Genomic DNA, 23,505 nt, shown 5'->3' with positions numbered 1-23,505 from the left:
TCAAAATAAATAAATAACTTAAAAAAAAAATTTTAAAGAAAGTCTATTTAAAGTTTACCTTTATGATATCTGTGCAAAGTGCATTTTTAAACATATTCACATTATAGATAACACTATACATACACAGAAAGCAAATTATATAAACACCTTAAAAGTCACCAAGGCACAAAAAATACATTAAATATAAATGATCCCCTGGCTATTAAAGCATGTTTAACAGTCCCTCCACCAGGGAGTCTTTATTATCTAGGACTGGTATTAGATATATGTAAGAAAGTAATAAAATAAAGAAATAAACTTAAAATATATATATTGGGCACGTGGGTGGTTCAGTCAGTTAAGTGCTGGGCTCTTGGTTTCAGCTCAGGTCATGATCTCACCATTCGTGGGTTCGACCCCCAAGTCTCATTCTGAGCTGAAGCATGGAGCCTGCTTAGGATTCTCTCTCTCCCTCTCTCTGCCCCTCCCCCACTCCCATGAGTACATGCTGTGTCTCTCTCTCCCTCTTAAAAATAAATAAACTTTAAAAAAAAAAAGAAGTTTGTAAGACAGTAATAAAACTACAGCTCTAAAATTCAGCTATTAGTAATTCACATGGGCCCTATGTACAACTGCCTATAGGGCCAGGCAAATAAGGCACAGGAGTAATGCAGGAGACCAAAAAGACAGCAGGGACTGGGACTAGAAATGTTTGGCCTATGAAAGGGCACAGCTACTACTCACAGGAATACTAGCCAAGTATTGGCAAATATTCAGATTTTTTTCCCAAGGGACTAGAAATCCAGATTTTATGTAAAATTTCCAGATTTTAAAAATTCATGTGGACCTCTGCTCTAATTGTTCCAAATTAGTGAGGTTTATTATACATTAATTTAATCCCATTAACATTTAATACTTTAATGAGGCTAAAATATTGCCTAGGTTTTAAAGTTTTAATGTTTACCATTAAAAATGATTTTAGAAATAAATAAGCTATCTTAGTCATAATCTTCTAAATATATTAATATCTAAATACATCATAATTTCAGCCTTTAATGCTGCCAAACTTTTTCTAACAAATAGAAGCTGAGTGGGCAGAGTTTTATTTTTCAGTTTTAATAGAATGAAAAATGTGCTCCAGAGAACAACTTTTAGTTTTTTGTAGCAGTTTGACAGAATCCAGAAAACATTCACACAACCAATGAATGTGCTAGATTCACAAAATTTAGTAATTTCCATTGATGCAAAGATATTTGTCAATATTTGCCACTGTTCATAACTTGGTGATATCTACTTTAAAAATACAGTCTTCAACTAGGTCTCATCAACAGCTCTAGTTAAGTTCACCTTGACCCCATATGTGATTTTACCCTGTCCCCCACGAAGACCAGCTATGTAAATCTGGGGCCTGGGCACTCGGGTGCTGCTTTCTCTCATAGACTGCGTGCTGGCATCCTTTGGTGGGTACACCTGTGAACAATTTTCTCTTCTCATGTGACTGAGGTCAGTTTGTACTGAGTGAGTAACCTTCCGACGCAAATTGGCCTAAGAAGAAAGAGAATACACAGGAATTAACCCATCTCTAAAGAACAAATAATTTGGCTGAATCTTTTTTCTCAGTCCACAAAGAAATTAGACCTACAACACAGCATTTTTCTACAAAACATTAAAACATTAGAAAAACTAGAACATAATAAATATCCTTTGCCAAGAAGTGAGAAAATACATAAAATGTTGAAAACGGACCCAAAGAAAGAACATACAGATCACACTTAACAGTGAGCCCAATTATTTGTTAATATAATCTTTTAATTCCTTCATTATTATATTTTGAGATTTATACAACTTGGATTTTTCCACCATACTCGGTTTATTTTTTTTAAAGACAAAAATTTAAGATTTCGTTTCTTTTTTAAATGGGCTTCACCCAAGACTTTTAATATAAAAAGTTCTGATGTCTTTAGGTTATATTTTACATTATTCTACATCTTGCTTGCTCTTTTTATGGATTACTAATAAACATGAAGTTAAACAGATTACTCAGGCTGGGAAGCAAAGAGGAGTTTTATTGAAAGGAGACAAGGAGTGGAGTGCCTGGGTTGCTCAGTCAGTTGAGCATCCGACTCTTGATTCTGGCTCAGGTTGCGATATCACAGTCCCTGAGACTGAGCCCCATATCGGGCTCTGTGTGAGTGTGGAGCCTGCTTGGGATTCTCTCCCACTCTCTCTCTGCCCCTGCCCCACTCATTCTTTCTCTGTCAAAATAAATAAACTTTAAAAAACAAGCAAACAAAAAAGGAGACTAGGAGTTACTGAAGTAACAAAGAAGTCCAAGAAAAGAACTCAGAAGCATAAAAGCCTGTCACTTAAAAAGGTAGAGACCGGCGTAGCGTAAATGGGTCCAACATGGCAGAAAAGTAGGGGGATCTGTACCTCTCGCATCTCTCAAAGAAGGGCTGAAGCCAAAGGACTTTGAACCTCAAGAATCTTGGAGAAAAAGAGACTGAGTCTACCGGGGAGAAACAGGGACAAACTGAAGGGCCATGGGTGGGTGATTGCAAACGGGGGGAGATAAAACAGTCCGCATAGGCACGGAGGGGAGGGATCCCCTTCTGCAGAGAGCCAAAAGGAAGAGAAAGAGTGGCTAGGGAAGCATAGGATTATATCTGGACAAGAGAAAACCCTTGGACCAGGATGGAGAAGGATCCCATCTCTAACTGCGGGGCTTTCTTCAGACTGGGGCAGGCTGCCTGGTTCATGCACCTGGGGAGGAGGGGAGCCATCTCTGGGTTCAGTGGTAGATTAGGGCACAGTCCACAGCAGGAGAAACCGGTCCTCTCCCCTGAAGTGCTTCCGCACAGGACAAAACCAGCTGGGACCACATATGGGGCCTGGATAGAGAGGCAGTTCCCCAGTACCACGGCACACGGAGCAGGGATTTAAATCCCAGCCAAGAGCCTGGCACGGGAGTCAGTGGAGTCAGACAGATAACCTCATTTGCGGCTGCGGCCAGTGAGGATGGCTCCAAAGGAGTGATTTGGGACACCGGGTTGTGGAGAAGAGACTGGGGCTGGGGGGGGGGGGGGGGGGGAGGGGGGTCGCCATCTTTCTCACCACCACCACCAAGGTGAGGCCTCAGAGATCCCACCATGGAAACCACAGTGGAGGGGTGGGACCAGCCTACACCAAACCACGCATATCTACTGGGTAACTGCGTATCTACTGGAGAGGGATAGACGCTTTGGAGGCAGTCGGCCCCCTCCTCCAGACTAGCACTGCTGCATTGCCTGGATTAATCCTAGGATAAATCTTGTTATTTAGATATATTCTCCCTTCCATTTCTCCTTCTTATCTCTTCCCTCCTCTAGGCTGGCTATTCTGGTTATTGGTTTGTTTAAACAGACATATTTAATCCATTCTCTAGATACGTGTTCTACACCTCATTTACTTTCCTTTCTCTCTCTCTCTGGAAAAATAATGTCTTCTAGTTTCTCTGTCTGGGTAACATTATCTTTGTTTCTTTTTCCCCACATCCTTCCTTATTTTCCTCTCTCTCTCTCTCTCTCTCTCTGGATTAAGCCTTTTAGTCTCTCTGCCTGGTCAATGTTTATTTTTTCTCCCCCCCAACGCCCACCCCTGTCATTTCTCTCTTTGTTCTTCAATCAGTACTGCCTCCACCCTGTTCTTTATTTGTAGCTGGTGTTCCTAGTATTTTATTTTTGGATTGTTTTTAGTTTTTTGTTTCTGTTTGTTTTATTGGTGTGTTTGCATATTTTTGTTTCCTGTTTGTTTGTTTGTTTGTTTGTTTTCCTTTCCAGGGCTACTTCAAGGAACAAATCAAAGCACACCTGATGGAGAGTCCAAAACATCATTACGAATAGGGAAATAAAATAACCAAAGTCACAACAGAGAACAAGTAACACACTCCAAAAAACATCTCTTGAAGAGCCATGCCCTGGACAGTGTATGACCCCCCCTTTAATATAGCAGTGCTCACAATGCAGAGCATATAACAAGCTTTTAAAATTCATAAGGGACAAAAAACTAGCCAAAATGATGATACGGAAGAATTCTCCTCAAAAGAAATTCCAGGAAGAAGTGACACTAAAGAATGGATCAAAACAGATAAAGGAACATAACTGAACAAGAATTTAGAATAATAGTCATAAAATTAATCATTGGGCTTGGAAAAAGCATAGAAGACAGCAGAGAATCTATTGCTGCAGAGATCAAGGAACTAAAAATAGTCATGATGAGTTAAAAAATGCTATAAATTAGGTGCAAAACATAATGGAGGCAGTCACAGCGAGGATTGAAGAGGCAGAGGAGAGAATAGGTGAATTAGAAGATATAATTATGGAAAAAGAAGAAGCTGAGAAAAAAGAGATAAAAAAAAAAATCCAGGATCACGTGGGGGAATTAGTGAACTACATGATTCAATCAAAGGGAACAATATCCGTATCATAGGAATCCAGAAGAAAGAGAGAGAGAGAAAGGGGCTGAAGGTGTACTTGAACAAATCATAGCTGAGAACTTCCCCAATCTGGGGAAGGAAACGGGCATTGAAATCCAAGAAGCACAGAGAACTCCTTTCAGACGGAACTTGAATCGATCTTCTGTACGGCCTATCATAGTGAAACTGGCAAAATACAAGGATAAAGAGAATTCTGAAAGCAGCTAGGGATAAACAGGACTTAACGTACAAAGGTAGGCACATAAGGGTAGTAGCAGACCTATCTACTGAAACTCGGCAGGCCAGAAAGGAATGGCAGGAAATCTTCAACGTGATGAACAGAAAAAATATGCAGCCGAGAATCCTTTATCCAGCAAGCCTGTCACTGAGAATAGAAGGAGAGATAAAGATTTTCCAAAACGAACAAAACCTGAAGGAATTCATCACCACTAAACCAGCCCTACAAGACATCCTAAGGGAGATTCTGTGAGTAAAATGTTGCAAGGACCACAAAGTACCAGAGACATCACTACAAGCATGAAATCTACAGATAACACAACGACTCTAAACCCGTATCTTTTAATAACAACACTGAATGTAAATGGACTAAGTGCTCCGATCAAAAGACATAGGGTATCAGAATGGATAAAAAAAACAAGACCCATCTATTTGCTGTCTAAAGAGACTCATTTTAGACCCGAGGACACCTTCAGATTGAAAGTGAGGGGATGGAGAACTACCTATCATGCAACTGGAAGTCAAAAGAAAGCTGGAGGAGCCATACTTACATCACACAAACTAGACTTTAAATTAAAGGCCATAACAAGAGATGAAGAAGGGCATTATATAATAATTACAGGGTCTATCCATCAGGAAGAGCTAACAATTATAAATGCCTATGCACCAAATTCAAGAGCACCCCAGTGTATAAAACGATTAATCACAAACATAAGCAACCTTATTGATAAGAATGTGGTAATTGCAGGGGACTTTAATACTCCACTGACAACAATGGATAGATCATCTAGACAGAGAATCAGTAAAGAAACAATGGCCCTGAATGATCCACTGGACCAGATGGACTTGACAGATATATTTAGAACTCTGCATCCCAAAGCTATACTTTCTTCTTGAGTGCACATGGAACATCCTCCAAGATAGATCACATACTGGGTCACAAAACAGCCCTCAATAGATATAAAAGAATTGAGATCATACCATGCACACTTTCAGATCTCAATGCTATGAAACTTGAAATTAACCACAGGAATAAGTCTAGAAAACCTCCAAAAGCATGGAGGTTAAAGAACACCCTACTAAAAAACGAATGGGTCAACCAGGCCATTACATAAGAAATTTAAAAATATATGGAAACAAATGAAAATGAAAATACAACAATCCAAACGCTTTGGGATGCAGCAAAGGCAGTCCTAAGAGGAAAATACATTGCAATCCAGGCCTATCTCAAGAAACAAGAAAAATCCCCAATACGAAATCTAATAGCACACCTAAAGGAACTCAAAGCAGAACAGGAAAGACACCCCAAACCCAGAAGAAGAAGAGAAATAATAAAGACCAGAGCAGAAAGAAACAATATAGACTCAAAAAAAAAAAAACAACAACAACAACAACAGTAGAACAGATCAATGAAACCAACAGTTAGTTTTTGAAAAAATAAACAAATCGATAAACCTCTAACCAGGCTTCTCAAAAAGAAAAGAGAGAGGACCCAAATAGATAAAAGCACAAATGAAAATGGATTTATTACAACCAATCCCTCAGAAATACAAGCAATTAGCAGGGAATACTATGAAAAATTATTAACACCTACACACTACCAAAACTCAAAAGGGAAGAAACAAAAAATTTGAACAGACCCATAACTAACTAGTGAAGAAGTTAAATCAGGTATCAAAAATCTCCCAGCAAATAAGAGTCTGGACCAGATGGCTTCCCTGAGGAATTCTAGCAGACATTTAAAGCAGAGTTAATACCTATCTTTCTCAAGCTACTCCAAAAAAACAGAACGGGAAGGAAAACTTCCAGATTCATCTATGAAGCCAGCATTACTCTGATTCCCAAACCAGACAGAGACTCAGCAAAAAAAGACAACTATCCCAGGCCAATATCCCTGATGAATATAGACGCAAAAATTCTCAACCAGATACTAGCAAATCTAATTCAACAGCATATAAAAAATAATTATTCACCATGATCAAGTGGGATTCTTTCCTGAGCTGCAGGGCTGGTTCAATATTCGCAAATCAATCAGTGTGATTACATCACATTCATAAAAGAAAAAATAACAACCATATGATCCTGTCAATAGATGCAGAAAAAGCATTTGACAAAATATAGCATCCTTTCTTAATAAAAACCCTCAAGAAAGTCGGGATAGAAGGAACATACTTAAACATCATAAAAGCCATTTATGAAAAGCCCACAGCTAATATCATCCTCAATGAGGAAAAACTGAGAGCTTTCCCCCTGAGATCAGGAACACGACAGGGATGTCCTCTCTCACCACTGTTGTTTAACATAGTGTTGGAAGTCCTAGCATCAACAATCAGACAACAAAATGAAATAAAAGGCATCAAAATTGGCAAAGATGAAGTCAAACTTTCACTTTTCACAAACGACATGACACTCGACATGGAAAACCTCACAGACTCCACCAAACGTCTGCTAGAACTGATACATGAATTCAGCAAAGCCGCAGGATACAAAATTAATGTACAGAAATCGATTGCATTTTTATACACCAATAATGAAGCAACACAAATACAAATAAAGAAATTGATCCCATTCACATTTGCACCAAGAACCATAAAATACCTAGGAATAAACCTAACCAAAATATAAAAGATCTGCATGCCAAATACTATAGAAAGCTTATGAAGGAAACTGAAGAAGACACAAAGAAATGGAAAAACATTCCAGGCTCATGGATTGGAAGAATAAATATTGTTAAAATGTCACTACTACACAAAGCAATCTACACATTCAGTGCAATCCCAATCAAAATTGCACCAGCATTCTTCCCAAAGCTAGAACAAGCAATCCTAAAATTTGTATGGAACCACAAAAGATCCTGAATAGTCAAAGTAATACTGAAGAAGAAAACCAAAGTGGGAGGCATCACAATCCCAGACTTTAGCCTGTACTGCAAAGCTGTAATCACCAAGACAGTATGGTATAGGCACAAAAACCGACACATAGACCAATGGAATAGAACAGAGACCCCAGATTTGGACCCACAAACTCAAAATGGATGAAGGACCTGAATGTCAGACAGGAAACCATCAAAACCCTACAGGAGAAAGCAGGAAAAACCTCTTTGACCTCAGCCACAGCAATTTCTTACCTGACACATCTCCAAAGGCAAGGGAATTAAAAACTATTGGGACCTCATCAAGATAAAAAGCTTTTGCACTGCAAAGGAAACAATCAACAAAACCGAAAGGCAACCGACAGCATGGGAAAAGAGACTTGCAAATGACATATCAGACAAAGGGCTAGTATCCAAAATCTATAAAGAACTCACCAAACTCCACACCTGAAAAACAATCCAGTGAAGAAATGGGCAGAAGACATGAATAAACACTTCTCTAAAGAAGACATCCAGATGGCCAATAGGCACATGAAAAGATGCTCAACGTCACTCCTCGTCAGGGAAATACAAATCAAAACCACACTGAGATACCACCTTACACTGGTCAGAGTGGCTACAATGAACAAATCAGTAGACTACAGATGCTGGAGAACATGTGGAGAAACGGGAACCCTCTTGCACTGTTGGTGGGAATGCAAACTGGTGCAGCCACTCTGGAAAACAGTGTGGACGTTCCTCAAAAAATTAAAAATAGATCTACCCTATGACCCAGCAATAGCACTGCTAGGAATTTACCCAAGGGATACAGGAGTGCTGATGCATAGGGGCACTTGTACCCCAATGTTCATAGCAGCACTTTCAACAGTAGCAAAATTATGGGAAGAACCTAAATGTCCATCAACTGACAAGTGGATAAAGAAGATGTGGTTTATATATACAATGGAATACTACTTGGCAATGAGAAAGAATGAAATCTGGCCATTTGTAGCAACGTGGATGAAACTGGAGGGTATTATGCTAAGTGAAATAAGTCAGTCAGAGAAAGACAGATACCATATGTTTTCACTTCTGTGGATCTGGAGAAACTTAACAGAAGACCATGGGGGAGGGGAAGGGGAAGAAAAAGTTACAGAGAGGGAGGGAGGCAAACCATAAGAGACTCTTAAATAGGAGAACAAACTGAGGGTTGATGGGGGTGTGGGGGGAGAGGGGAAAGTGGGTGATGGGAATTGAGGAGGGCACCTGGGCACTGGGTGTTGTATGGAAACCAATTTGAGAATACATTATATTATAAATAAATAAATAAAAATAAAAATAAAATACAATAAAAATGTAGAGACCTGGAAGGAGAGGAAATATTCCAGATTTTGAGACACCGTGGATGACTGAGAACCAAAACTACTTCCTCCACACTGAGTTTATTGTCTACATTAGTATGACTTTTCTATTTGGACATCTTCATTAGCATAATTTGATCATTCCAAGAGACTCTTACCAAAGCAAATAACTTGATTGTTCACTACAGAACATCCCAAAAGACACACCTTCAGTAGTAAGTACCAACACACAGATTCTTCCCATCAGTGCTGGGCTGCTTTTTCATGATCTTTACCTAATCTAATTCAAGCCCTCATCCCATCCCCTGACCTACTTTTGGCTTTGAAAGACCTACCTTCCCCCAAACTTCACATTCTCAATACATTCTGACCTTGCTCTTCCCCCTCAAGACACTGCCTAGGCTCTGCTGAGGTGCTGATTCCTCTTATAGCTTTAAGCAATACACTCAGTTTTGTCTTACCAGCACATTGTACTGGTCATATATAGGGAGCCAGCATTTGACGTGATGCGATTCCAGAGGAGAATTAGGTCTAAGGTGAGCCTCAGAATTAAGTGGAGGTTGAAGAATGAGAAGAAGAGTTCAGTCGGTATGCAGTGCAGCCCCACGGAATATGCCATTCTTTTAACATTTCCAGTCCAGACCTATGCTGGCACCTCTACCTCTCATATCCATCCAACCATCATTCCCCTCTTCTCCTTTGCCTATTTATACCTCAGACCAACTTAAAATGTCACCAGGGTTCATTTTTTATTTCACTTCTATTCTACCACTTACCAAGAGGTATTGAGATATTTTTAGTGTATCAGTGTCACTTGCTAGACAATTAGTTTCTGAAGAACAAGTGTGTAATATCTGTGTTACCCATAGGTATCTGATGGGCTCAAGTGAGTTTAGTAGATAACACAAAAGAACATTGGGGATGGAGCTTCATGTACTACAGAAGAGTAACTGATAGGAATGCTAATGGAACGAGGATCTGGAAGACATACCAGGAAGCTGATCCTTCCTCATCCCAGGAAATTAAGGGACTGAAAAGCTGCCATCACAAAGGGTGGCAAGAGAAATGCCATGATTGGTGAAAAGCCTGTGAGACACTGAATATACAAACTGCCAAAAGCTAGACCTTGTATGACAATAGAACTCAGTTCCACAACCTCTATAGCTGTAGCTATAAGCCTGGAACAGACAGGACTTGGCCAGCTTCCCTATTTTTTTGCTACCCACCCCCCCCCCCCACCTTCCAACTGAGGACCAACCAGAGAAAGCCAATTATGCCCACCAAACCATTCACATAAGAGCCTCAACTTTGAGTTAGCCTGCTTCCATTTTCCCCATGTCAACAATCTCCAGTCAGAGCATGCTTGAAGCCTTCCCCTTTTTTTCACTATAAGGCTTTCCCACTTTCCCTGCCTGCTTTGGAGTTCCTGCCAACGGCCAGTGATGATGGTTGACTCCCTTGCTATAGAAAACTTTGAATAAATAGCCTCTGTTCTGATTTGGGTAGTCTTCATTTACTCCCATACCTGATTTCAGTTAAAGAGATGGATAAAATATACTAAGAAAAGGCTATAGATATAAAAGTTTATTTCCTTCGTACTCTAAATACTTATTGTCTAAAATGACAAGATACTGTAAAAAGGGTGAGAGGGAAGAATTCCACTGAGTCATACAGGGATGAGATTTTCAAAGCCAAGCTTTGAGGGCAGGCACCTCTTATGATTAAGGTGACTGAGAATTAGAAGGACAAGAGAGCTCAGTGCCTATAGAGAACATGCTGACGTAAGAGGGGACACAAGAGAGGTTAACATTCTGCTCCTCAAAAAAAAAAAAAAAAAAAGACTAGAAAAGACAAAGATATACTTTAAATGATTAGAGGAAGCTGAAAGTGCTCTAAATCTCATAGATTACAATAGATGGATATAGAAAGAAAGAGAGAGCAACTACCATTGTTCTAGTCACTGGATGGTATAATTTGAGAATAGTTTCATGCTTCCGTATGTGCTTAAAATTAGAAGACAATCTTACAATGTAAAGCTGGCAAATTATATGCAAAGAACTCTGTATACATCCCACTAGTTTATACAAGTCATTTAAATTACCCACTCTATGACTAACAACACATTAAAGTTCCCTAACCTATAGCTCTCAGCTTTAGCACCATCTTCCTGGAAACTCCCACACCATGAGGGCCAAGTGGAGGGAGAAGCAAATACACAGGCTGAAGCGAGAAAGAAGAAAGATGAGGCAGAGTTCCAAGTAAATGGCCAGTGTGTACACCCATGGAAGCCACAGGAGCAGAAACAAGGAAAGCTAGAGGCCAGGGACGCTGGTAGAAATTGTTGGACAGCATGCCTATTTTCTAGAAATTGATTCAATGAATCTAGAACATCTATTGCCATCTTATCACAACAACTACCCTTGAGAGACCCACCCTGCTCGTACCAAAACAATCCCTTTTGGTCCTGTGCCCTGGACCTGTAACTTTTGGGACTAATTCTGCTTTAATTTGTGGCTGAATGTAACACATGTACAAAATATCATCTCTTCTGCTGTCTTAGCTGAAGAAAACAAATTCCCCAACCTATAAATAATTTTAGAAAATATTGTTACAAACCAATTTTATAGCTTTTCTTCTCAATTCCCATTCATTCCACTCATATGATCTCACAATCGTTGGTGGCAATATGTGCGTATCTGTTTGTGTGCTACTTTCACACTTTGTAATTGGTTTTATATGATGTTTGTCAACATCTTTCATCTAAAGAAATGAAGTTCTGTAATCAGTATTTATTAAAAAGCAGCATTATTTAGAGATAACTAAAAATAAACTGACAAAAAGATTAGAAAAATAAGAATTTTTCAACATGGAATATACTCATAAAGACAGCAGAGAAAATAAGCTAATAGTAGTGAACTAAACGTGATAATTTTACTGGGCACTATGGCTTTCTTTGTACCTGACTTTGTGAACTTAATATGGGAGGTATATTTTGGGAGGGGAAAACCTAACATCACTCATTCAAGTCAAATGCCCCTCTCCAATTTTCACAATCGGTAGCATACATGAATACTTTGTTGAAAACTGACTGAAGTTTAAAATAGCCATTAAATGTTAAATATGAATCACATTTGTTTAAAGTATCAAAACATCTTTAGGATATATCTAAACCCCAAACTATGCATACACTTGGTTTTGTTTTAGTTGAATATTTTGATTTTCTGCTGGGATACCCACAAGCTCACTATTAAAATATTAAATATTAATTCCAGGCTAAATAAGATATGATTGTGCTATATATGAAGTTGCTGGAGAGAGTGGTAGAGGTTTAAGGAACTCAGATCATAGTGCACAGGAGGGACAGATTAACTTTTTTTTTAATTCCAATGTAACTAACCCAGTGTTATATTAGTTTCAGGTGTATAATATAGTGATTCAACAATTCTATACATTACTCTGTACTCATCACGATAAGTGGACTCTTAATTCCCTTCACCTATTTCACCCATCTCCTCACCTACCTCTCCTCTAACAACCACAAGTTTGTTCTCTGTATTTAACAGTCTGGTTTTTTTGTATCTTTATCTCTTTGCCCATTTGCTTTTGTTTCTTAAACTCCACATATGAATGAAATCATATGGTATTTGTCTTTCTCTGACTGCCTTATTTCACTTGGCATTACATCCTCTTGATCCATCCATGTTGTTACAAATGGCAAGGTTTCATTCTTTGTTATGCCTGAGTAATATTCCATTGTATGTATGTGTATATATATGTATATGTGTATATATATACACATATATGTGTATATGTGTGTATATACATGTATATACATATACATACACACATATATATGCCATGTAAGATTACATATACATATGTACATATGTACATATACATACACACACACACACACATATATATATATATATATATATATATATATGCCATGTAAGATTAACTTCTTACTCAAATCAAACAGCAGATAATTACTGATTGCCTACCACCTAACATAAGATATAATTTTTTTTTGCCTTCAGAACGATGTTGTGGTATAGTTGGGTAGATAAAAACATGTTGCAAGATGATTAGCAATATTACACAGTACAAGTAAATGGCAAGTAAATAATTATAAGAACTACAGCTTTGAAATATGAAGGGAGAAAACTCACTTCCATAGGTACTTAAGGTCACTGAAGAAGAGCTGGGAATTAAGTACACAGAAAGAAAGGAAAAAAACAAGACCCAAAATATAGGGGAAAATTGTTTAATGGAAAACTATGCATTATCTACATATAGCATACATTTCTGATGATCTGATTCTAACCTTTCACTGCCTTTGAAGTATCTTACAACTCTGTAAGTTATAAATAAGTGGTGGCATGGTCAAATAATTCTTGTCTATAGACATGCAAATTCATAATTCCTTCAAGGTTTTTTATGGAACCTGACAATATAAATTCTCAAATTTATATGGAAAGTAAAGACTCAAGTATAGCCAAGATCCTTTAGAGAGGAAAGGGTGGGAGAACTCACTCTACTAGGTATCAAAACTTACTATAAAGCTATAGTAAGATATAGATACAGGAATTTTTTAAAAATTGAACTGAATAGAATAGAGAGATTAAAAATTAAGCCTGTGCATATAAGACACTATAGATATGGAGAAAGGAAAGAGTACTGAACAAATGGTCTGGGAAAATTCATTACTCAAATAGAAAAAAAATTAAAATTGGATCTTCACCTCCCAATAGACACAAAAATCAAATCCAAGTCAATTAAAGAGTCAGGTATGAAAGGCAAATCCAAAATCCATATTTTTTTACAAAACAATATAGGAGAATATTTTTATGATCTAAGATACATGAAGATTTCTTAAACAAGACAAAATTTGAGACGTGAAGAAAAGATTAATAAATGACATATTAAAATGAAAAACTTTCATTCATGAGAAGACATCACAAAAAGAATGAAAAACAGAGGGGTGCCTGGGTGGCTCAGTCGGTTGAGCATCTAACTCCTGGTTTCGGCTCAGGTCAAAGTATTCACATAGGCTACCAATTGTGAAAATTGAAGAGGGGCATTTGACTTAGGAATGAGTGATGTTAGGTTTTCCCCTCCCAAAATACACCTCCCATATTAAGTTCATGGGTTCAAACCCCACATACGGGGTTCTGCGCTAGCAGTGTGGAGCCTGCTTGGGATTCTTTCTGCCTCTCCCTCTTTCTCTGCCCCTTCCCTGCCTGTACTCGCTCTCTCTCTTTCTCAAAATAAATAAATAAGCTTTAAAAAAACAGAATGAAATACAAAACTGGGAGAGCACAAGCCAGTGGAACACAATTAAAAGCCTAGAAACAAACCCATTCCATATGAGAATTGTTAATTCAATGGAGGGGTCATCATACTGAGTGGGAAAACCATGTATTAATATTAGCATCACCAGCCACTGCTGGGATCACATACAGTTTTAGAAGTGGGCACAGTAGAAAATAGAACTAAAACCATTAAGCTTTATTAAGATATAATTAATGAAACTAGTAATTATTAAAAAAAACTAAATGGTACTATGAATGGGACAACCTAATATAATAAACATAAAAATTCTTTTATTATTTTAATTCATTTCCAGTTAAAATCTCAGTAAGATTTTGGGGGAAACTTAGCAAATTTATTAAGAAAACTACCATGCATGACTAAGACAATTTTGAAAAAATACAAGGCAAAGGAAAGAGCTTACCCTATCAGGTAATAAAATATATCAGAAAGTATTATCTTACAACTCTAAGTTATCACCTGTGTTATCTGTGTTAAGTTCTTTAATTTTAGATAAGGAAATCCTACAGACTCAGTTATTTATCTAAACGTAGTCTTTCTCTTCCAGATTTTTCCAGTCTAATTTATCAATTTGACTCCTTATCTTGTTTTCATTATTCTTTGTGGATTTCATTAGTTTCCTTCTTTGGGGTGAATCTCTTTCCAATAGCATTAAAGGCCCTCTTCTGATCCAGTCTCTGGACTTTGGAACAACAATGTATAGCTTTCTAATTAATTATACTTTTAAATGTCATAAATTCTTAAAATACTGACTCTGCTTACCTGAGAATATGGAATGAGGGTTTCGAACTGTTGATGAAGTTCCAGTAGCTGAATTAATTCTGCATTTTTTTTTGCTTTTTCCTTAATTAAATCAATATAGTTTTCAGGACTTTCTGCAAATAAATATGCAGCATCTCTGGTATTAAAAGTGTAATACTTTTCTTTATATTTCAAAATTCCAATTGCTGGATTTCCTGAAAATTAAGAAAAGGAAATGAATGAGATATAAAATAGTAAGTGATTCTATGTTTATAATACATCCATAGAATCATCCCCTACATACTGCATATTTAACATATGACTTATGCATATTTAACATGTTTTCATTTTGTTAAAATGCTAAAATTAGCAATTTTAAATTGTACATTTTGTTAAATTCTATTTTATGTGAAATTCATATTAAATTAATTTTAACGAATGGTTTTATGTAAAAATTATTTTACTATACAGATCTAAAATGTTTGAAAATCTTTTATGAGAAGGCACATAGTCATCTCGTGGTTTCAAATCTCCTTTAACTAAACTAACTACTATAAGCATTGTTTTAAAAATAATTCTATAAAAACTACAAAAATGGGACAACTTACCCAAAATATGTTTCCTTTTTTTTTTTTAAGATTTTTACTTTTAAGTAATCTCTACACCCAACATGGGGCTCAAACTCATGACCCCAAGATCAAGAGCTGCATGCTCCATCGACCAAGCCAACCAGGCATCCCCAAAATACAAGTCTCTATGTTAGAAAGTATTTCCCACTGTGAACAGATACTACAAAAATAAGGGTTATTAAATATCCACATAGTTGGTGGGAATTATATATGAAACAATAGTACTGCCTTATTTATTTTTTCATTTGTTCAACAAAATTTATTGGCCCTATTCCTGGCACTAAGGAAATAAAAACAAAATTGCTGCTCTCAACAAATCAACAAATATACCATAGGCCAGAGAGTACTGCAAAAAAAGGTTAAAAATAAAGCCAAGGGGCACCTGGCCAGTTAAGTGTCCGATTCTTGATTTCAGCTCAAGTCACGATCTCAGGTCATGAGATTGAGTCCCGCATTGGGTTCCGTGCTGGGTGTGGAGCCTGCTTAAGATTCATTCCCCCCCACCCTCAAAAAAAATAAATAAGCTTGTTAAACACATAATAAAAGGAAGAAGGGTGTGGTTGATATTTTAAATTGGGTGATCTAGGAATGCTAAATAAAATGAAGGAGCAAGGTATGTAGCTATCTGAGGGATAGACAGAGTTTTCCAAGTAGAGGGAATAAATAGCAAGCATAAAGGCTCTGAGGTGAAAATGGGCTTGAGATGTTCAAGAATAACAAGAAAGCCAGTGAGGCTTGAGTAGGCAAGGGAAAGTGATTGGCAATAAAACCGGTGTAGTCATTGAAAAGGATCCTAACTAGTTAGTAAGCCTTGGGATTTAAGTCATGTGGTCTGGAGTCCTGAATGGAAGGGGAAAAGTCCTACAGAATTCCTGAGTTAGTGCAGTTTGCTGCTGCCCAGAAAATAATGTAGCAAACAGAAATAATGTAGTGAACAAAGTAGTCAGGGCTAGCTTATTGAGAGAGGATTCTGAAACCCATAGCCCCACAAGCTCTTCTACTTTCCTATTTCTCTCTCTTTATTAGAATCCCAGATAGTGGAAGCTTGAAGGGGCCAAACAGACCTCCTGGACTAGAAGCCAGGCTCTCCTGAACCTTAGCCCATAGCTTTTTCAATTATATCATGCTACCTCTGTCATCACCCTACAGCTATGGTTCTTTGCGTTTGTGTCTCTTGTGACTCCCTTCCTTTCTTATTTGTGATGGATGGATGGATGGATGATGCATGGATGGATGCATGGATGGATGGAAGGAAGGAAGGAAGGAAGGGAAGAAGGAAGGAAGAAGGAAAGAAGGAAGGAAGGGGAAAGAAAAGGAAAAGAGAAAAGAAGAGAAGAGAAGGAAAGAAAGAAAACCATCTATATTCCATCACTTCTTATTTCTTCATGGCTTTTGATTGTTACCCCCCCACCCCCACCAGTATCACTGACCCTCATGGGGCCTCAGAATACTATTCTCTCAGCTCCCTATGGTAAACCTCTTACTTCCATTATGAAAAATCTAATACCATAAAAAATGAGTCAGGGGCATCTTGGTGGCTCAGTCAGTTGAAGAGTCCAATTCTTGGTTTTGGCTCAGGTCATGATCTCACAGCTCGTGAGTTCGAGCCCTGCATTGGGCTCTGTGCTGACAATACAAGAGCCTGTTTAGAATTCTCTCTCTCACCTTCTCTCTCTGCCCCTCCCCTCACACGCACTCTCTTTCTCTCTCTCAAAAATAAACTTAAAAGTCAGTATGCATGTTCTCTAGCCTGTATGTAGTTCCTATAATTCTAATAAAAAAAGTAATATCCAACTACGAAATATAACAAAAGAAATGACAAAGAAAGAAGAAAAGGAAAAAAGAGGTTAATGGTGTAAGGTAAATCAGAAATAATTTTGTCCAACTGTTTTCATTCTAGCCCTAGCTGACTTTTTATTTCCAATTCACACAGCACTTTTTGGATAATAATTTATTTCACCTCAATTTCTGACTTACTCTTTGTTAGGGGAGAAGCTCTAGTAATATATACAGAGAGATTTTACTTGATAAAATATTGGCCATTTCCTTAGGTGGATCTGACTTATACAGAAATCCTGATCTATGTTAATAGAACACAACCATAAAGCAACAGAGTATTTTTTTAATAAACATAATCAGCCAAATTAGTGTTGCTCTTTCAACTAATTACTTTGGAAGATGATCTATTTTACTAACGCCATGTGAATTTCTGGAGTCCCTCATTGGCCATATGAGTCATCCCTCTTTTATGATAATGTAGCATCCAGATTTCATTATCTACACATTCTATCACTTATTTGTTTTCGTTTCTAAATGTAGAAGCTTCATGAATTTGCATGTCATCCTTGCGCAGGGGCCATGCTGATCTTCTCTGTATTGCTCTGATTTTAGTATATGTGCTGCCGAAGCGAGCACCTCACTTATCATTTGTGTGTAATTCTTGTTTATGTCAGTCCACCGGATTATTCTGTGAGCACTTCAAAAATGAAGATTTTGGTCTGGATCATCTTTGTGGCTCCTTTCCTAGTTCACCGTCAGATCCCATAAAGTTTTAAAAAATGATAAGTGAAAAAAAAATGAATAAGTAAGTGGCAAGGACGGCTTTATTTAAAGAAAAAATGGGAAGTCAAAGCAATATCATTTCCCACAATATACCTGGAAGAAGAAGACCATCTGTTGTAGCAAATGTATAAGCACAAAATCCTCGATACTGAATTAACAATTTATCAAAATTGGCCGTTGTTTCTGGGAAAAGCCATTCTTGTTTTCTGAAATCCACCGGACGTACTCTATCTTCTAAAATAAAAGAGGAGGACAAGAAAAATTTCAGTCAAGGAGAAGAGTAAACAACCCAAGAAAATATGCAGAAAAGACTGGCTGTTGTGTGACTAAAATAGAGAGAAATCAACTTCATTCAAGACTGTATGGCTCTTCATAATACACTAGGTGGGCAAATTCTTTAAATGTGATGCTCCTATACTAGGACTATTGTTTCCTGAAACAGCTGAGAATGTTCTGAGCAGAAAGCTTCAAGGAAATCTCTCTTAGTAATTTAATTTTGATAACAAGGTGCACAATCTTTGTTCTTTACACTTTTAAAAATCCTTCCTAATGGTGGCTGGCTTACTTATTTACATGTGATAAACAAATAGTCCACATTTTTTATACAAACAAAAACACATATTTGTAAAACACTGATCCCAAAGGTTCTTAGCTTTGGCAATCCTACTATACTTCTGGGTCTGGCTCTACATCAAAACAGCAATACCACAAATGCCCTTGTGACTACAACTAGAAGTAAATGCATACTTTGGGGAAAATAAACCTTCCTTCTTTTTTCCTGATATGCCTGAAAGCCTCAAAACAGAGAGGAGATGTGGCAAGTGTTAATTAAATTCTTTTAGAAGAACATTCGGTCTCCCAATTCACTGGAGCAGTAACATGATAAATAGTGTTCTGGTGAATAAAAAGTTGTGACATATAGTGGAAAGTGACATGTTTAACTCCAAGAAGTAAATTGTCTTGCCAATAATGGTGAGTTTAAAATCTACTGTTGAAGTAGTTTAATATTTACTGCTGAAGTGACTTTAACCTTTTTTTAAATTTTTTTTTAACATTTATTTATTTTTGAGAGATGAGAGCACGAGCCGGGAAGGGGCAGAGGGAGAGGGAGTTACAGAATTCGAAGCAGGCTCCAAGCTCTGAGTTGTCAGCACAGAGCCAGATGCGGGGCCCAAACCCACGAACTGTGAGACCATTACCTGAGCCGAAGTCAGACACTTAAACAACTGAGCCACCCAGGCGCCCCTAAGTGACTTTAACTTTTTAATTTCACTTGGTATTTGTGTAGATATGTTGTTTTAATACAATAAAATAAGTAGGAAAAACTTTACCTGGAAGGATGCTTTTCAGTCTTTCTAATTTAGTTTTCAAGTTTATTTTTTAAGTCCAGTAGTTGAAGAATGGAAATTACAACTTCATTTTTATTTTCCACTTATACAAAATTTGAATTTGTAAAAGAAATTTAGAGAGTAAATTATCAAATCTCATTTTCTGGAAAAAACTTTCTTTTTAGGCAACAATGCCCAGACTCTATTTTGGCATTTCTCAAGAACTTCCCATTGTCTTTAAGACAAAAGATACCAAAAAAGTAAAAAGTAGTTTGTTGATAAAGACAGCCTTCTTATAAGAATCAGTGCATCTCTTAAAGGGTCTAAAATAAGCTCAATTTTACAGGGATAAATTTCATTGATTTATAAATTTCAGCCTGAATCTGAGGTAGATATATGGCAAATGACATGCTAAAGAAATAGAGGTCTAAATATGGCAAACATTAATATCTTCTCCTACTATAAATCAATAATAAGATCACTAAGACTACAACAGAAACACATAAGCAAGGAAAATCATTGCTAACCAAAACCCTGACAATAACATTAAGAATGCTTATTATTGGGGGCACCTGGGTGGCTCAGTAGGTTAAGCAGCCGACTCTTGATTTCGGCTCAGATCATGACCTTGGCTCAGATCACGATCTCATGGTCTGTGAGATCGAGTCCTGCATTGGGCTCTGCACTTATAGTGTGGAACCTGCTTGGGATTCTCTCTCTTCCCCTCCCCACTTGCTCTCTGTCTCAAAATAAATAAATAAACATTAATTTTTTTTTTTTTTACAAAAGAATGCTTATTACTGGATAGTAAGGTACTTAGCTTACATATTTTCTGTTTCCTGCACTTTTCATAATGAACATTAGTACTCTTTTAATCAAGAAAGATGTTTAATACCTTATCAAAAGGATAGAGCATGAAAATTTTACTTTTTTTAAAAACAAACTTTATGCTCAACATGGGGCTCTAACTCATGACCCCAAGATCAAGCGTTGGATGCTCCACTGACTGACCCAGCCAGGTGCCCCAAGCGTGAAAATTTTAAAAGAGTGCCTTTATTCTAGAGGCACTTTTAAGAGGAAGAGGAAGTCAAGGATGGTTTCTATTACCCATGTGTTCCTTCATCCTGCACACATCAGTCTTCACAGTCAGCCCATCAAGAAGATTCTGCATTACTTTCTCAGGAAAGAGGAGTTCATGAGCACCCAAGAATGGCTCAAGGTGAGTTGTCAAATTACTGAGGACACTAATCAAAACAGTTTCATCCTGGAAGCTAGTCCACAGATTGGAAAGTGCAATGAAGATGGGCTGAAGAAGAGAAAAGAATGTTTAAAATGTAACTGTTTAATAGAATTACAAATCACTGTGCTCTTAAAAACAAAAACAAATTTGTGTTAGTAAAGAAATTCTTCTGAAGACAAGTCAAAGTCTTGTGAAGTTAAACAATAAAATCTACATAGCAATAGGATTCATAAATTATGAGAAAAAAAAACTTGTATTTTATTTCAAACTATTCGTGTTGGTGTGATTGTCATAAAGTTAATTTACCCCCCCCCACCCAAAAAGCCAAACACATCGATCACCTAAGAAAGATTTATGGATGCTTGACCTCAAAAAGCCAAGAGGAAAATATCTTCTTTTTGTAAAAAAGCTAAATATGACTCATTACTATTAGATTAATCTGGTTCAATCATGATTAAAAGAACCTGAAAGTCTACAGATATATCTTGAGGCATATCTTGTGAGCTGCAAGTTAAAGATTTTAGATCAGTGAGATAAAAACTTTTTTTAATGTTTATATTATTTATTTTGGGGAGAGGCTGAGAGAGAGAGAGAGAGAGAGAGGGAGGGAGATTGGGGGAGGGGCAGAGAAAGAGGGAGAGAGAGAGAATCCCAAGCAGGCTCCACATTGTCAGCACAGAGCCCGACACGGGGCTCAAATCCATGAACCAGGAGATCATGGCCTGAGCAGAAATCAAGAGTCAGATATTTAACCTACTGAGCCACCAGGTGCCATGAGATAAAACGTTTTTTATTCATACTAAAGGTCACTGACTTATTGAATAAACATATACAGAAACTAATTAGGCCCTACTCATAGGTAAAACAACTTAGCCTTTTGTTTCTTGGCTTTTAAAACCTAACATTGGGAATGGTTACACAAAATCGTCAAGGCCTCAAAATGCTCTATAAAATATTGCATGTGCACCCTACACCTCCTTTGGGCTACCAGATTTGCCCCTAAGATGGTACAGATAATCAGAAAGTCAGTGTAAGTGCAGGCCTGGTAAACACAGGGATTATCCTCTGTCTCTTCATAAAGGACACAAGTCACATCACCCCTTGGCTGAAGGCAATCTCTAACCAGCCACTGTGAACGTGTTCTCAACACTGCATTACAGATTCGTTTTGTTGCCACAGCCCGTGCTGGTATTATGGCTATCATAATATATACCCGCGTTTCCTTTAGTAGCAACTGCCTGCAGAGGGAAGTCCCGCATCCAACTTACACGGTTATTACAAAACAACCATAAAGAACAGGATCAACTTGTACAAAAACCAGTATTATATTTTTAGTGATTAACTATAATTATGATTACTTATGATTCGATTGTATAGGACTCAAAGGTATATTCACTCTTAAGCAAGGTCAAAGTTGATGGCAAATACTTACAAAGACTTGTGATGTTGGGACAGCAGTCTTTGATTTTACAGTCATTTTTAATTGTTCCAGTTGGGCTCCTAACTGCTTTATCATCATTTCTACTTCTTCAGCACAGGTAATTATATCTGACTGTGAAGACAACATAATTTGCATTAATATTTTTATAACGTCACTAAAAAATTCATGTGTTTTAAGCCCTACCTGCTCCTAAGCACAACGGGAGCAGAAATTCTATTCTCCATGGTATCTGCAAACCAAGAACAGTGCTGGTGTGCCAACGGCACTCCAGAAATATCTGTTGGATAGATGAATCTTTTGAAATACAATAGCTATAATTTTTTCCCAAAGGTATTCTTTTTCTCAAGGTATTCTTTGACAGGCAGTATAACTGCATTCCTGAGAAGGGGATCCTACGACACAACTTTGTTCAGCTGTTATTTTCCCACTCCTTAATGATAAAATTAATGAGGTGTTCCTCTAAAAACAATTTTGATACCAAGATTTTTTAAAATTACATCCAAGAATGCAGAACATCTTAAAAATCACATCACTGAAAGAAAAACAATGTATTTCTGATATGACAATAGTAATCTGAAAATAAGGTATTAAATGCTGAATCTGAAATAATTACTAACATTTATTCTATGTGCTAAGCATCATAGTAAATACTTATAAGTACAAAAAGGACGTTAAGTATAAATAAGAAAACTAAGATGTAGACAGGTAAGTAAAGTGCCCAAGGATACACAGCTAATAAAGGGTGGAATCATGGTTCTATCCCAGACCAATGGAGCCCAGAACCCAGCTCTTACCCATTATATTGTACTGTCTAAGATGTGACCAGAAATAGCGGTGGTATGGGTTTATCAGTACACTGTAAAAGAGTGACAGTTACTTGGAGGAAAAAAAAATGTATTTGAGTCTTCAAATATGAGCCTAAGTATATGCTTTACTAGACTATTTTTTTTAAGTTTATTTATTTTGAGAGAGAGACAGAGAGAGAGAGAGTGCATTGTGCACACACGAGCAAAGGAGGGGCAGAGAGAGGGAGGAAGAGACAGAATCCCAAACCAGCTCCATGCTGTCAGCACAGAGCGAGAAGCGGGGCTCAATCTCACTGAACGTGAGATCAGGAGCAGAGCAGAAATCAAGAGTCAGACCACCAGAATGAGCCACCCAGGCACCCCTACTAGACTATTTTTAATTGACAAAAATATTACTTCTTTTAAAATATCAAATATTATTGTATTTCAACTAATGAAATATTTTATTCACAGATCTTAACATGCATCCTGTTTTAATTTTACCTATACTTTTCTTTAAGCATCTCCTTCCCCTTGCTACATGCTCCATGTAATCCTATCTAT

At 37.4% G+C, this 23,505-nt stretch overlaps 1 protein-coding gene and 1 non-coding gene across 10 annotated transcripts in view; both read right to left on the bottom strand.

Annotated features, from left to right (window-relative positions):
* Positions 1-1,066: 1,066 nt before the first annotated feature.
* The window catches only part of CFAP206 (cilia and flagella associated protein 206), a 47,054-nt gene continuing 24,615 nt past the window's right edge, over positions 1,067-23,505 (bottom strand). For 8 of the 9 annotated variants that reach the window (XM_058734662.1, XM_058734660.1, XM_058734661.1 and 5 more), the window contains 6 exons: positions 22,148-22,267; positions 20,583-20,781; positions 18,241-18,381; positions 14,978-15,171; positions 11,498-11,641; positions 1,067-1,524 (listed from right to left, as the gene is read on the bottom strand). In XM_058734662.1, coding sequence (XP_058590645.1) covers positions 1,294-1,524; positions 11,498-11,641; positions 14,978-15,171; positions 18,241-18,381; positions 20,583-20,781; positions 22,148-22,267 — 1,029 coding nt within the window. In that variant the 3' untranslated portion in view covers positions 1,067-1,293. The remainder of the gene's footprint in view (positions 1,525-11,497; positions 11,642-14,977; positions 15,172-18,240; positions 18,382-20,582; positions 20,782-22,147; positions 22,268-23,505) is intronic. The other variant, XM_058734666.1, reaches the window with a different exon arrangement.
* LOC131515546 (U6 spliceosomal RNA) lies at positions 17,894-18,000 on the bottom strand. Its single transcript, XR_009263616.1, has one exon. It is a non-coding gene; the product is annotated as a U6 spliceosomal RNA (small nuclear RNA).

This window comes from Neofelis nebulosa, chromosome 6 (genome assembly GCF_028018385.1).
Source record: "Neofelis nebulosa isolate mNeoNeb1 chromosome 6, mNeoNeb1.pri, whole genome shotgun sequence".
Lineage (NCBI taxonomy): Eukaryota > Metazoa > Chordata > Mammalia > Carnivora > Felidae > Neofelis > Neofelis nebulosa.
Note: the sequence above shows the minus strand (reverse complement) of the source record. Positions and strands in the feature narration are given on the sequence as shown.